Source organism: Ischnura elegans, chromosome 6 (assembly GCF_921293095.1).
Source record: "Ischnura elegans chromosome 6, ioIscEleg1.1, whole genome shotgun sequence".
NCBI lineage: Eukaryota > Metazoa > Arthropoda > Insecta > Odonata > Coenagrionidae > Ischnura > Ischnura elegans.
The window spans coordinates 104,290,813-104,306,663 of record NC_060251.1 but is presented as its reverse complement, the minus strand read 5'-3'; the positions used below and the strand labels follow the sequence as shown (position 1 = coordinate 104,306,663).

The 15,851-nt window shown below is 36.4% G+C and overlaps 2 protein-coding genes across 3 annotated transcripts in view; one reads left to right on the top strand and one right to left on the bottom strand.

Annotated features, from left to right (window-relative positions):
• The first annotated feature begins 26 nt into the window (after window positions 1-26).
• LOC124161296 lies at window positions 27-1,624 on the top strand. The gene is made up of 4 exons (XM_046537600.1): window positions 27-630; window positions 699-897; window positions 1,102-1,198; window positions 1,273-1,624. Exons 1-4 carry the CDS (start codon window positions 184-186, stop codon window positions 1,358-1,360), a joined length of 831 nt encoding a protein of 276 aa, XP_046393556.1. The 5' UTR covers window positions 27-183; the 3' UTR covers window positions 1,361-1,624.
• Window positions 1,488-15,851, bottom strand: part of LOC124161297 (nucleolar protein of 40 kDa-like) — a 27,209-nt gene continuing 12,845 nt past the window's right edge. For both annotated transcript variants that reach the window (XM_046537603.1, XM_046537601.1), the window contains 2 exons: window positions 4,277-4,369; window positions 1,488-1,786 (listed from right to left, as the gene is read on the bottom strand). In XM_046537603.1, the coding sequence (XP_046393559.1) occupies window positions 1,646-1,786; window positions 4,277-4,369 (234 nt within the window). In that variant the 3' untranslated portion in view covers window positions 1,488-1,645. The remainder of the gene's footprint in view (window positions 1,787-4,276; window positions 4,370-15,851) is intronic.

The window sequence follows — 15,851 nt, the reverse complement described above, 5'->3', positions numbered from 1 at the left end:
GGGCAATTTCTCCCGTCAGTCTTTGTTTTGTTTTCTATTCCAAATTATGTGTAATACTTCGCAGTAAATTCATTGTGTCATGGTCTCATCTTTTTCAAAACGTCTCTCGAAATTTTAGCGGCCCATGCGACTAATACCAAACATTTCTTGCGAACGTGTTGCTGGGAAGGAATTTCTTTGGGAATGTTTACTTCTGGACTTGTGAAAATTCAATATTTTGATCCAATTGCGAAGCATATCAAGCCCTCAACATTTGGATTTAAGTCTTTTATAGCAGATAGCAGACCTCATTGTGCAAAGTATAATATTCTGTGTAATAGTAAGCATAAGGGGAATTCACTTCAAGTGAAAAGACTGCTTCACTTATCTACTCGTACCTATCCATACCCTCCTTGGACAAATACTTGGAGACCTAAAAGCCTTGCCACCGCCTCGGGTTGCAAAAATTTTGATATTACCCTTAGAGCCACCCACAGTGGTAGGAATGATGAAACCCCAGAGCAAAAATCGGTTATACTGTATATACAAAACCCATTTCGATGGTTAGTAAACAAACTTGATTTTGGTATGCTGCGTAGAGCCTGGGATCCAACATTCAAAGAAAATGAATTCAGGGATGGCACCAAGCTAGTAAGTCTTGTCGAATTGGCTATTTTCAACGTTTAATTACGGTAGTTAATTATGATCTTCGTCATCAGGCTGTCTCCTCCGTCACACAATTAATTTCATCGAATAATTTCGACGATTTAGAGGGTCTCTTGACACCGGCTGCTATTAGTCTTCTTCGTCATGAAGTGGAGACTATATGGACAGATGTTCAGAGAAGGAATGTGAACTTGACTAAGGAAGAAATTAAAGTTGCTTTACCCCAGCGTGTGCGATTTCAGAGGCTTAATGGTTAGTAAAAACATGCCAATGATTTTAGCGCTTCTACTTAGCTTTAGCTTAGCTACTTCAAATGAAATGAAATTTAGCTCCTCCATGAGTGCCAATGAAACAATTTATTTTAGTGAGTGCGGATATTAAAATTGAATGACTAATTTTCTTGTATTGCCCTTTGACTCCAATATTAGAGTAAACAGCTTACTAATAATTTTTCAGAAAAGAAGTTCTGTGATGTAGATATGCTTTTCTTGGCTTTGAAACAAAGTAGATATGAAGGACGTTTGGCAACGGTATTCATGGAAATCAAAGTCAGGTAACAATCTTCCAGATTTCTGTGAACTCCCATTTAATCTCGAGTATAGCCATATAACTTAACTTGATTTCCAGATTCCACAGGGATTATACAGATGGTTTACCTCCAGAATGGACTGTAGCAATGTTCAGAGTTGCCAGATTTAGTGTACTTCCTAGATGACAATGGGCAAAATATCTGCTTCATCTGGCGTAAATCAATAGCAGAAGTCCAGCAAGTAATCAGCTCAGGAAATGATAACCAAAGAAAAAAATCACAACCATAGAGGGTAGTAAGGGAATATAACTTGTTGTTCAGTCATAAATGTATTATGGCAATCAAAATATTAAAAAAAACATGTATATACATCTATAGTAAGTATGTAAATAGTTCTTAAGCTGTCCAGAGAAATGATGAATATAAATTAATATAGAAGTTGACAATGAATATCTCCTTGAAGCAATTCCTTCATTTTCTACTCTTCTTCTTCTTTGAATTAGAATGCTTTCTTCTTTTTTTATATTCTTCCTCATCAGATGAACTAGAGGAATGAGATCTCTTACACTTTTTCCTACGCACCTCTGTTTCTCTCTCTGGGCTGCTGGAATCCTACAAAAGGAAAAAAACAACTCATTACAATGTAGGTATAGATAGTCCCTAGCAAGGCATTTGAGCTGTTTGGCACGGTCCAACTTACATATCAAACAATTAGAGGTTATGAGAAATTTTAGGATACATCAGGCAACACAAGCAAAAATACTGTTTAAACTGATGTAAGAGACACATATCTTATCCCTTAAATCACAGCAGAAAATCAGGGTGTGCCTCTAACACAAAGTCCATACAACCTGCTTTGACACAAAGTTACAGCGATGTGACCTAGGTGCTCAGCATGTGAGCATATTAGAAACAAGCCCACAGAAATTACGAGACTTGAGGCATGTATAATAACTCCAAGTTAATGCTTAGATCCCCAGAACTTCATCATACAGGCAAGAGATAGTACACATTTTTTTCTTGAGCTTTGATGCCTAAAAAAGAAAACCTAAATGGGTTTAAGCAGTATTAACTTTAACAAATGGCTTCCTAGTATGCAGATACTCTGCTAGAGTGAGCAACATAGAATAGCTACTGACTATGACAACAAACTTGCAATTTGGTATCTGCCTGGAAAAGAATACAATTTTTTGCAAGATATTTATAAAAGGAGAGTAGCTTCGGTATTTTTAGTTATGGAGTGAAAACTGCAAAAATAACACCTCTGCATGCGCTTTTTTCCTAAAACGGACTATATACCCCATATGGAAAACTTTAAGCTACGTTTTTACTGAGCCCATCTGCTTAAGTGGCTAGTAATTTATTTCAGCCAATGGGCGATCTTTAAATACCCATCCCAAACCTTTACTTTAATACAATTCAGTTAGGGAATTTCTTAAGCCTTTTCTAAACACCTATATTCTAAATTAAGGAGTGCTATAACCTTATTTCCACATAATCCACTTTTTCAGGGTTATATTTTCCTTAACTGCCCCTCAATTGCCAGCAACCGATATTGTTATATTCATACTCTTGACCATACCATTCTCCTTTGAAATCAAATTAAACACCATTACACGACAGATTAACTTCCACATAGTAACACCTGGAATGATTTCTTATACTTGAAATCAAAATTATAAAATTCTAGGCCAGATAATCAGTCAGTCAAGATGATAGTTCACGGATAATTTTTAAGAAACAAAGCACTCATTGCAGACAATCTGTGGCTGCATTGTGTGGACAACAGCAGGAGTGCCTCACTTGAGCTCCTGATCCAGCTGAGTAACCACATTTATCTGAATATATTCCCCCCTTTTTTTCCAAAAATGCCTATGGTAAAAGTAAAGAGGGGGGACTATATTTTTACCCATTTTAAATTTTTTTCCCAGAAACACCTTAACATTAGGGGGGGGACTATATTTGGAAAAATATGGTATTAATGATCTTTTTCCTAATGACAACCTTGAAATCAAAGCAAGAACAAGAAGGGCATCTGCAAATCAGCAAGATCGATTGCCATATTGTATAGGGTAGGCTATTTGATTGATTTCCAATTAATCAATCCTGCAGTAATGAGGAGGGTAGAGGAAAAAAATTTGAATGAAGACCAACTAATTTAATACCATGTTTTGTACCATTCTTTCAGGGATAAGGACATAAAATTAAGAAAAAGCAAACTCACGCTTTAAAAAAATCTTGCTAAAATCCATTCCGGTATCCTATAAACTTTTCCAACTGTTTCAAATTCCTACGATAATATGAACGTAGGGGGTTTCAATTAACATCTCAGGTTTTGATTTTTGATCATGCTCCTTTACATATGCATTCCCTCTGAGCAAATAAATTCCCATTCACTAGCATGAATTGCTACGTTAATTTAGTATCCTAATTTATTTTGAAAAGCCATGTTTACCAAGGAAAAACAATATATGCTGTTTACTCCTGAGAAAAAGCCTCGATTACAGCATTAAAATTTCTATGCAAAAAAATTAATTATCAAATAAAAATTGAAATAATAATAATATTGAATGACAGAAAGAAAACTTGCTTTATTCATCCATGTCATTGCAAGAAGGGCAAAGTATCAGCTCAATTGGATCGCTAAACTATAGATTTGTACGAAGGACATGCAGGCATAAAAGTATCAACTTTAATGTGCAAGACCACGACACATTAAACAAACTTAAGTGGAAGAGTAATGTAAGTAAAAGCAGAATAATGAGCTAGAGTAAGTAAAACATGCAAGAAGGAATTACATACATACCAGAATTCTGGACAGAAAATTAAAATATTTTGGCACACACAACTTTACATTATCTGATTATATTAAAGTAGGAAATTTTTCCTTTCATTGGTGGAATACAAGACAGTGATTAAAAAAATCTGAAGAAAAATGTCAAACGTAACTGCAAGCATGTACTTTATGTATGAATTGTAAATCTAAATAGAAGTGCAATTTAAATAGCACCACAAATTCTAGACATACAAGGTCGGTACCACACAAAAAACATAAGTGTTACATCTAGACCAAAGTATAATTTTTTTAGTTTAACAGCTTACCTCTGATGAACTCTCATCTGATGAGCTTTTTCGACTCTTTTTCTTCTTCGACTTCTTCCTCTTCTTCTCCTTACACACCTTGGTCTTTTTTTCCTAAAAGAAATAAAACACACAAAAGTAAATAAAAAGGGAGTAGTCACCTTGACTATAGAATAGCAGGGTGTTCTACAACAGCACACTCCTGATTATCCGGGCTAATTAAGGGGAGAGACCGCATAAATAATAATAATAATAATAATGTTTATTTGTCCAGAGATCTAGAAGTACAAGGGGTGCACTGGATATAGGACACGTCAAGATAAAAAAATATATATACAATAAATACAAATATACAATGATGCAGGATACATCAAACTTTGTTTAAGAATTCATCTACAGAATAATACATTCTTAATTTCAAATATTTAAGTAGGTTGGTCTTAAAAGTAGAATAGAATAGAATAGAATAGATATTTATTATGCTCTGGGAAAAAACCCTTGGAGCAAAAAACACAATTTACAAAAATAATGGCTCATCAAAGCAAAAAGTTCATGAAAAATGTCAAGTAAAGTTGTTTGATACGCACCTATAAAAAAGAAATAACACGTAACAAGGATTGAAATTTGACATCATAGGCAGACGGAATATAGTACATAATACATAATAATGATACATAATAGGCTGTATTTTCGTGGGAGTTTATTTTAGCTCTCCACTGAGTAAGTCCATGTACAATTTAATTTTAAAAGCATGGATGGAGCCCCTCTGTCTAAGATCCTCAGGGAGAGAATTCCAGAATTTTGATCCCGTTATCAGAAATGATTTCTGGTAGATATTAGTACGTGGAGTAGGATAACATAAATAGTCATTTTTGCGAGATGACATATGGGTGGTTACTGATCTGTTCATAAAGATTTCCCGGAGATAATTAGGGATTCTCTCTCTGAAAATCTTAAAAAGAAGAGCACCGAGTAGATATTTCCTTCGATTACAAAGATTTAGCCAACCAAGGCTGATTCTGTACTGTGATACATGAACATCCTTTCTTAAATTGAATACATATCTTACACATGAATTAAGTAGCCTTTGTAACTTTTTATCCAGCTCTTTAGGCATGTCATTATAAACAAGACTACAATAGTCAAAGGAAGGGAATACCAGGGTAGAAATTAACATTTTTCGGGTGGATATAGGAAGTAAGTGCTTGTGCAGTTTTAGTTGATACAGTGTGATATTGACTTTATTACAGATTTCGTTCACATGTTGGTTCCAAGACAAATTTTTTGTGAGGGTTAGTCCAAGAGTGCGAACAGAGTCGCTGAACGGTATTTGATGGTCACCAACTACAACTGGAGGAAGGTGATTATAATCTATTTTGTTTAGGATCCTTGAGCTACCGATGATTATTGCTTTCGTCTTCAAACAGTTCAGTATGAGGTGGTTTTTACCCACCCATTTTGTGATTTCTCTCACGTCATGATTCACTAGATTAATACTATCAGCTATGTTTTTAATCGAAGTATGGATGTATATTTGAAGGTCATCTGCATATATCATATATTTACAATTTTTAATCGCAATTGAAATGTCATTGACAAATATAGAAAATAGCAGAGGTCCCAGGACAGATCCTTGAGGAACTCCGAAAGATACTGGAGCCCATGCGGATAAGTTATTTTCAGGTCCTAAGACTGCTTGAAATCTATTGCCTAGGTAGGAGCAGAACCAGTTTAAAGCTGAACAAGAGAAACCAAGCTTCACCATCTTATGGATTAGTAGATTATGATCAACTCGATCGAATGCTTTACTGAAATCAAAAAGAACTAGTATTGTAACCATACGCTTATCAATATGAAGTCGAATGTCATCGGTTATCTTTAGTAGTGCCGTCTGCGTACTGTATCCATGCCGAAAACCTGATTGCATAGCGTCAAGTTTGTTATTGTTATTTAGGTACTCTGTAACTTGCTTGAAAACAATTCTCTCCAACATTTTCGACAGGGCGCACAGAATAGAGATTGGCCGGAAGTCAGAAGGTAATTTTGCATTTTTTGTCTTCTTTATCGGACGAATAAGTGCTTTTTTCCACTCCGATGGAAATACTGAATTATCGAGAGAATGGTTGAAAATTTCAAGGATGTAAGGTAATAGGGCATATTTGGCAAGTTGAATAATCTTTACTGGAATGTCGTCAACTCCAGTGGCATTTGACTTGGAGAACTCCAATACTTCGATCAGAGTCTCAGGAGTTACGTGCTTAAAGTAAAAGTTGTTATCACTGAATGGTATAACTCGCTCAAGTCTGGAGTTAGCTGGGGCATCATTATGACTAATCGTAGTTGACAAAAAGTAGGAGTTTAGCTGATCGAGAGTTATATTTGGGGGTAGAGAAGAGTCCCGTCTTCGAACCAGCCCAAGATTTCGAAGCTCACGCCAAATCAATTTCGGGTCTCTCTGCGAGGAAAGCTTCGAGGAATAAAACTGGCGTTTACTGTCATTGATGGCTGATTTAACGCGATTTCTAAGTTCCTTGTATTTTTGTCGCAGAGTGGAACAACCAATGCGTCGAAAGGCACATCGCGCTTGGTTGCGTTCTTTAATCATGAGTTTTATCGTCTCATTCAGCCAAGGAGGTGTTCGGCGTTTAGGCCGACATACCCGTAAGGGAAAAAAAGTGTCAGAGCAACTAGCTATGTTTGACGTGAAACAACCAAGTTTTCCATCGATAGAACTAGAGTTAAAAACACCATTCCAATCCATCGCTAGAAGCGCATCATGAAGGCACCGGGAATCAATGTTTTGAAAGTCACGGAATCTGAAAGAGGTGGGTGTGACAGACATAGATAAACTGAAGTTGTAGGTAATTTCAATCAAGTCATGAGACGACAGGAAGGGGACAGAAGTCTGAGAGTATTTTGAAACTTTTTCCAGATCGTCGACGATACAGAGATCTAACAGGGTAAGACTTTTTCCTGTGTGATGCGTTGCAGCATATGGTACAAGATGGAGATTGTTGCAATGCACAAAGTTATGCATGTATTTACCATCATAATTATTTCGTATGAGGTCAGCATTGAAATCACCAAATATAACAATATTTTTAAAGGTAGGGGCATAGTGCAAAAATGCATTTTCAAAGTCTATGGGGAGTGCCGTTTTAGGAGGCCGATACACGACACATAGCAGTAATTTCGAGGAAATTTCACTATGTATTTCTGATATAATAAATTCAGAAGTATGGGAGTAGGTGCCGGGGGAAGTGGCAAGAACATTTACATTCAAATTCTTTCGTACATATACGCCAACACCCCCACCACCTTTACCAATTCTATCATGTCTAAATATATTATAACCATTCATTGTAACCATCTCATCTGGTATGCGTTCTTTTAGCCAAGTTTCGGACATGCAAATTATGTCGTAGGTTGATTCCTGAAAGAAGAGGCAGAATTCATCAAAATGGCCAAATAGGGATTGACAATTAACGTGGCACAGAGTTAAATCTCTTGAGATCTTCTTGTGAGCAAGCAATGACTGAGTGTTAAAAAAAGATTGGCAATTAACACAACATATCTTAATGCAATTAGATTGAAAAACTCTTTGAACCAGATGGCAGCCCTTGGGTTGACAAGTTGGTTGCTAATCCACCAATGAAGAAAGTTTATCAGTATCCTCCGTCGAAGAAATGGTGAGGCGCTCGGAACCGTCTTCTTTGCGAACGTAAATCCTTCCATTGCGCACCCAAACATACTTGATTTTGCCATTTTTCTTCAAGTCGCGAACCACTGAGTACAGTTTACGATTGAAAGGCGTAAGGGATTCATTTACGTACACTGGGGCCGCAGGAGAGAGGCTGAAGCCTATATCTTTGGTAGTGAAATTTCTCTTCCCACTACGGGCGGCGACAACCTTAGAGGCGAGTGAATGCCGAAGAAAACGGACTATCACTGGGTTAGGTGAATCAGACCCTTTGCCATGCAATTTAAGGCGATAGCAATAATCAAGGTCAGACACACTGATGTCCACACCAAGCGCTTGCCCTACGTTACAGACGATAGAGTCAAGGGTTTCACCATCGACGAAGGGAACACCACGAAATTCAACAACATTTCGTAGCCACTCTTGCTCAGCCCTATTGAACTGAACTTGAAGACTCGAAACACGATTTGAAATTTGGATGTTGTCTTCAGATAGGTTGTCAAGGCGTTGGTTAAGGCTAGTGAGAGAAGCCGTGTAAGTAGTGACACTTGATGGTGCCTTAAGTTCAGGTGGCAATTTATTGTAGAGTTGAAGGCCCATACAATTTGGACCAGCGCTGGTATTCTTGGTGCGCACATACGAAACATGCAGCTGGTCAATTTGCCTCGTGGAATGATGGTGGACATCACGATTCTTAATGTAATGAAATAGATTTCTTTTTGTGTAAGCAAGTAAATGAAAAATATACACACATGGTAGTGGTAATATGTCCAGTTTCTTGAACAAGGGACGACAAGGTGAATCATAGGGGGCATTGCACATCAGCCTTATAATTCGCTTCTGAATTTTAAAGATTTCAGTAGAATGGGGAGAGGAACCCTAAAACAGGATACTGAAAATAATGTGCGAGTAAAATTCACTATAGTAAATGGACAATAAGACATCATTATTTACTGTGTTCCTGATGCTTCTTATGAGAAAGCATGTTGAACTGAGCTTGCTGCGCAATTTGCTGATGTGCTCTACCCATGTCATATTTTTGTTCAGGATAACTCCGAGGAACTTTGAACTGGAAATTTGTGGGAGTTGTTTCCCCTCTACAACAATTGGTATTGCTTCGGATTCCTTATTTTTGTTACAAAAATGAATAAGGCCAGACTTTTCAAGGTTCAATTTAAGAAAATTATTTTGACACCATTCATATAGGAGTTTAGTGGCAGTGACTGCTGTAAGGGACAAGCTATTCAATGATGGGGCAGATACAATAACATTAGTATCGTCAGCATAGAGTATAGGTTTGACACCTGTGACAGATTTAAGAGTACCTGGTAGATCATTTATATACAGCAAAAACAGAACAGGACCCAAGACAGAGCCCTGTGGCACACCTAGTAGGACTTCTTTACCAGGAGAGATAAACTGAGTGCCATTTTTGTATAATACAACATGTTGGTGACGTCCACTCAGATACGATTCAATCCACTTATAAGGAGTACCTCGTATACCATAAAAACCCAGTTTTAGTAGGAGTAGTTGGTGATTGACAAGATCAAAGGCTTTAGAAAAGTCAAAGAAAAGACCCAGAGTCTCCATTCTTTTGTCCAGATTTGAAAGTATGTGGGTCACCACTTCATAGGTGGCTGTGGATGTGGATTTAGATTTTCTGAACCCATTCTGAGAAGGGGACAAAGAGACTAAATGACTCAAGGTATGATACCAGACGGTTGTAAAAGACCTTCTCAAAAATTTTACTGAGCTGGTTTAACAAGGAAATCGGACGGTATGAATTCATATCCTGTTTGCTTCCTTTGCCTTTGTAGAGAGGAACAACTTTGGCAGTCTTCAGAGAGTCAGGGAAAACTCCCAGCCTTAAAGATTCATTAATGAGGAATAGGACTTGATCCTTAATGACAAGGATAGATCTTTTTACAACTCTCCCGGGGATACCATCTAATCCATGACTATTTTTATTAGGCAATTTGTTAACAATATTGGTCAGTTCAGATTCAGTACAAGGAAGCAGGTACAACGAGTTGCTTGGCGATTGGGTTACAGAGTAGTTAGGGGAATTGCATGGGATTGTGGGATCCGACTGAGACAGGAAAAAATCATTGAGATTGGATGACATGGTAGTATAATCAGAGATCAGTTCCCCTTTAGAGTCTTGTAATTGAAGGATGCAATGTTGATTGTGGTGAGCTTTGGATTCTTTGATGATTTTCCAAAAATACATAATCGGAAAACATGGATAACCCAAACTTTCACTTTAGTGTCTCGTAATGTTCATAATTTATGTAAAACAAACAATATATTATTATTCATGCAGCTTCCGTACGAAAATTATAAAATAAAAGAACAAATCATCACAGTCAATATCTTTCCCCTACAAGCTGTTTTTGGACCTATGAAGGGAGGAAATTCAGGGCTTTCTCAGTTTCTTTCAGGATTAGCATTCAAATTGCGTTGGAACGGCATTTTTAAAGCAGAAAGCTGTTTTTGGACCTATGAAGGGAGGAAATTCAGGGCTTTCTCAGTTTCTTTCAGGATTAGCATTCAAATTGCGTTGGAACGGCATTTTTAAAGCAGAGGCCTCGCTTTGGTCATCCTATGTTCCTGGTAATTCTTCTAGTCAGTTTCGTACTATAAAAAATGGTTAACAAGTGCTATCAAAATGAAAGAGTAACTCAGAGACAGGGATATTTACATTAAAATTTTGCCTCATGCAATATTACGGCAATACTTGGTCCTATGGCCTCTGCATTCAACAATGAAATCAGCACCGATATCCTTCAGCAAGATTTCCCCTCGTATGTGAGTCATATATACCCTATTCGATGAGTTCTATACCCTGGTTGATGAGTTCGTAAAACCTTCTAAGTTCACTTATATTTACACCAGAGTAACACTTAGAATCACTTTCAAAAGTTTTAGGACAAAGTTTGTGGCACCACTTCTGCTTCTCAAGGAAATGTAGTATCCTTCACTCCTTTCATAGTTTCCTGCTACGGGATACAAAGGGATAAATTATTTTATAATGGCTATATATATGGCCTCAGGAAATCCTGCAAATTGGAATGTCTTTCCAAAATAAATTATCCTCTGGCTGTGATGGCATTCCAGACAAGATAATTAAGTTTTCTATTCCTTTTATAACTTCTGTACTTACCTACCTAGGAAACCTATCTATATCAGAGGGTAATTTTCCCCAACAGCGTAAAACGAGTATAGTATATCCACTTTTTAAAAAAGGGGAAAAAAATGATCCTGACAATTACAGACCTATTAGTCTTCTCTCAGGCTTCTCAAAGATTTTTGAAAAAAATTATGCACAGACGTCTCATCAATTTTCTAGACAAAAATGCAACCATCACTTTTTCTCAGTTTGGCTTTAGACAAAATAAGTCAACCACTGATGCATTGTACGAGTTTCTTAATGATACTTTAAACAGTATTGATGACAAAAATCAAACTTTGGGACTCTACATAGACCTGACAAAAGCTTTTGATACATTAAAACATGATTTGCTGCTTGAACGATTAACAAAATATGGCATAACTGGACTTGCACACAATTGGATAAAATCATATCTAACTGACAGAAAGCAAATGACTCAAATTTCTCACTATGATGTCCGTACCAACTCTATTAAAATGTTTTCTTCAAGCTCAAAAATTGTGAAACATGGTGTCCCTCAAGGCTCAATCCTTGGGCCTTTACTATTTAATCTGTATGTAAATGACTTGCCAGATAATCTTCCTGATGTAAAAACTATTTTGTATGCTGATGACACCAGTTTATTAATACAGGCCCAAAACTACCTTTCTCTACAAGAAAAAATAACTAGAACAACTGATAGTCTTCAAGAATGGCTTCAAGAGAATATGCTCTCTGTTAACCTAAGGAAGTCAGTTAGTATTAATTTTAATTGTCATTTTCAACCAAATGTAAAATTAATGAACTCAGATCTTTCTTTTGTAAATAATGTTGACAAATCCATGAAATGGAGTCCACATATTGAAGGGCTAAAATCAAAGTTATCCCGTGTTATATTCCAAATTAGATACCTGAGGGCCAGTACCTCTCTAAATATTCTAAAATGCTTGTATTTTGCTAATTTCCAGTCCCTTATTTCTTATGGAATTATTTTCTGGGGGAATAGTAACCACAGCTCTGAGATCTTTACGATTCAGAATAAAAATTTGCGAACCATGTTACGATTACCTTACAGAGAATCATGCAGAATTCACTTTAAAAATCATAAAATATTGACTTTATCCTCTTTATACATCCTTAACATATGTACTGGTATTTATAAAAAGAAACATAAATTTTTTGTTAAAAACAACGAGTACCATAGCTATCAAACTAGATCTAGTGATAAACTACATGTCTAACTAGAAATACAAAACTATGCAGTGATGGTCCGTACCATAATGGAAAAAAATTGTACAACATCCTACCCCAGAGTATCAGGAATATCACATCCCTTGGGCAATTTAAAAGGAAAGTAAAAACCTTATTACTCAGTGAAGTTTTTTATACTGTTGATGAATTCTCTTTTTTTCTAAAAACCCAAAAGGAATTGTATTTTGTAAAATGTTGGAAAATTGTAAATTAGTAAAAACTTGCAAATATTATCATTCATGAAACCTACTTATAAATTGTATACTATTGTATCTTATGTTTCAATTTTGTATGTTTGTATTTGCCAACGTGAAAATTTCAAATCCTACGGAATGTGAACATTGAATCTCTGTATTTTAAGGAGTAGATATAATATGACAAAGCCTATGTCTACATTATGCAAGACCAAGCAGGAGAATAAAATTTCTATTTTCATATATAAAATTATAATAATAATAATTTTAATTTATATATATAATTTATGATTCTGCTTCTATTTATATAGGGTGTAATGATTATTTCTTATGCATTTACTGCATACTTGCATTGGTTTTCAACCTTAATTTTTAAAGTACTTATTATATAGCTTTTGTGACGTGATGGCGGTGGCCTAAGTGAAGGTCAAGGAGTCGGGATTGTCTCTCTTAATTTTTTTTCAGCTCGTTTTCTTACTTATTTACAGTTTTTTTTATAATTGTAATTTCGCTGTCATTGCTATTATGCTTAATGCTAATGCAGATTTTTTAAATTAAGAAAAAAAATGGTGGATAAAATCATAGCGTTGGCGTTAACGTACAGTTTGAAGTCTAGCAAAAGGAGTCACATCTTAAATTTTATTATTTGACACTTATTCTGCTTCGATTAATCATAGTTCAAACTATTATTCATTCTATACGCACTTGCCTCCGGTTTCTCTGTTTTTTGTAAGACTTGCAAAGTTATCCGTGTTTATTATTTACTATTTGTGCTTCTATTTGTCAACCTGGCGGTACCTCCCAGTGTCAATTGCGCTTATTTCTGCTTTTTATGAGTAATACGTTATCGTAGTATTTCCTGTGGTATAAATTTGATATTATCATGTGTTACTTTGTACCATTTTCCATTTCATTTGGTTAGCGTCGGATATGTTTTCCGTTGCCGTGGTTGGCTTTTAATGCGCAAGATGGAAACAAAGAGTGAAAACCGGGGCAAATACGCAGTAAATGCACACAAAATATGTAATCATTGAATCCAACTTAAATTCAAGCAAAATGATATATTTGCGATTAAAATAGAAAATTTCCCATTAAGTGTGCATATATTCAAGCACAAACGAAATTTTTGCGATGTGTGGCCAAAGACAACAAAAAGACTAACGGAAACTAAATCCCTTTAAGAATCAGAAGTGACTTAAATTAAAATGGCCCTTACAAATTCTATAACAGCCTATTTCTGAGGGAATATACTGTTTCCGTGCAGCATCGTACCACTGCCTTATTCGGTCTAAGTAATTTGGCACAGAAAAAAATATTTTTCTGGTTTTTAACATGAGGTAAATTCACATCTCGGCACACAACAGTATACATAAGGTTTCCTACCACTCATTTAAAATTCTCCGTTTTTAACTAATATTAATTTATACTCGAAATAATGCATACGACAATGCAATCCTTCTGCAAGCAATGCAGATATTATGAGGTTCACACGTCATCAACATTGCCCGAAATATACGTTTTTGGCATGGAATTTAAGTTGAAACTTCAAACTGGTCCTGGGGCTAAATTATTCACTCTCAATAGTAAATTTGGTGAGAGCCTATCTTACACCCATTGCATTATAAATCAAACATAATATTTGGTCGTGTAATCCCTTCTATTAGCACAGGTTGGAGGGATTGGCGACTCATTCGTAATCTATACATGGCCCAATCTGGGCAAGTGAGGGTAGAGAATAGGGAATCAAGGTAGGCAAGCATTAGCCAAATTGTGAGACAAGGCTATTGACCATCACCATTGCTTTTTCATGTGTATGAGGAGGAGATGGTAAGAGAGGCGTGGTGAGTTTTGAAAACGATCAGGTGTTGATTAGCCAGACAGCAAGAGGGCTAGCGGGTCTAATGGATGTATTAGACAAGTGTTGTGATGTAAACAGAATGAAGATTAATCAAAGACCGAAGTTATTTGGTTTTGTATTGCGTCATGCGCAAGGAATGTGAGGCTCAAGGTAAAAGTAGGTTGACACAAAATTGATAGGGTGGAGAGTATCAACCATTTTGGCTATACAATAAGGTAAAATGGGTACCACAGTAAGGGCATAAGAATAATGATTCTGTTAGCAAAGGAGGCTCTCATGAATAGGAAACATCTGATGAGATGATCGTTATGCAAGAGTTTAAAGAAAAGCCTAGTGAAGATTCTGGTCTGGAATGTAACGCTTCACAGTGCAGTAACATGGACACTTAGGAAAGAGAAAAGGCTGGATGCATCGAGGAGAGTGGAGAAGGTGCAGTGGATGGAGAGGAGGAGGAATGACTAAGTTCTCAATATGTAGGGTGAGGAGAGGAAGCTTCCAAATAAGATACAATGGAGGCAGTAGGTTTGGCTTGAGCAAATTCTGAGCTGAAAGAAGATGTTTAAAACTGTGTTAAGGGAAGAATGTTAGATTAGTGAAGGAGAGGAAGGAAGAGAATAGGATTCATAGAGAGAATGAAATGGAGTAGGCCTTTTTGTGAATTGATGACAGAAGTCTAGTTGGGAGGAGAGATAAGACAGTGTACTCTGTAAAATATTCCATGTTAACCAACCTTAACCCCTAGAATGCATGAGCAATGCTGTGGTTGTTCAAAAAATACGTGGACTGTTTGATTGCAGGTACAATTAATTTTAGTCAAATTCCCTACATGCTGTCATGTTCATACAGTTCAGCTGATCACAGAGCAATTTTTGTGATTGCTCGTTTAGCTATGCAGTTCTTTTGAAGTGAGTTTTTCTTCACTTGGAATATTTCAAAATGAGTGACTTGAATAAGAAAACAGTCGCTGGGAATTTTTTGTGTAACATTAGTAAATCTGCAAACCAAACTTTAAAAATGCTCAAGATGGCTAACAGGGGTGAAGCTATGAAGCGAGCAACATGCTCCAAGTGGTATGGGCATTTTAAATGCAACAATCAGTCAATTGAAGACCACGAGTGCTCTGGATATTCTTCCATGTCGTCTGAAGACTCGCACAATTACAACACAATTACTCATCACCCATTTCAGGCAAATCGACATCTGAACATCACAGAGCTAGCTGAAGATGGTTGGATCAGTTGGATCAGTTAGAACATGTTATGAAATTTCAACCGAAATATTGAAAAAGCATCATTTTGCTGCAAAATTTGTTTCATATCTCATGACAGACAATCAAAAAGCTACTGCCTATTCATCTCTCAGAACTCATGACTTTGTGATGAAACATTCAACCACCGTTATTCCCTACCCAACCTACCGTATATCTCCGAATATAGTCC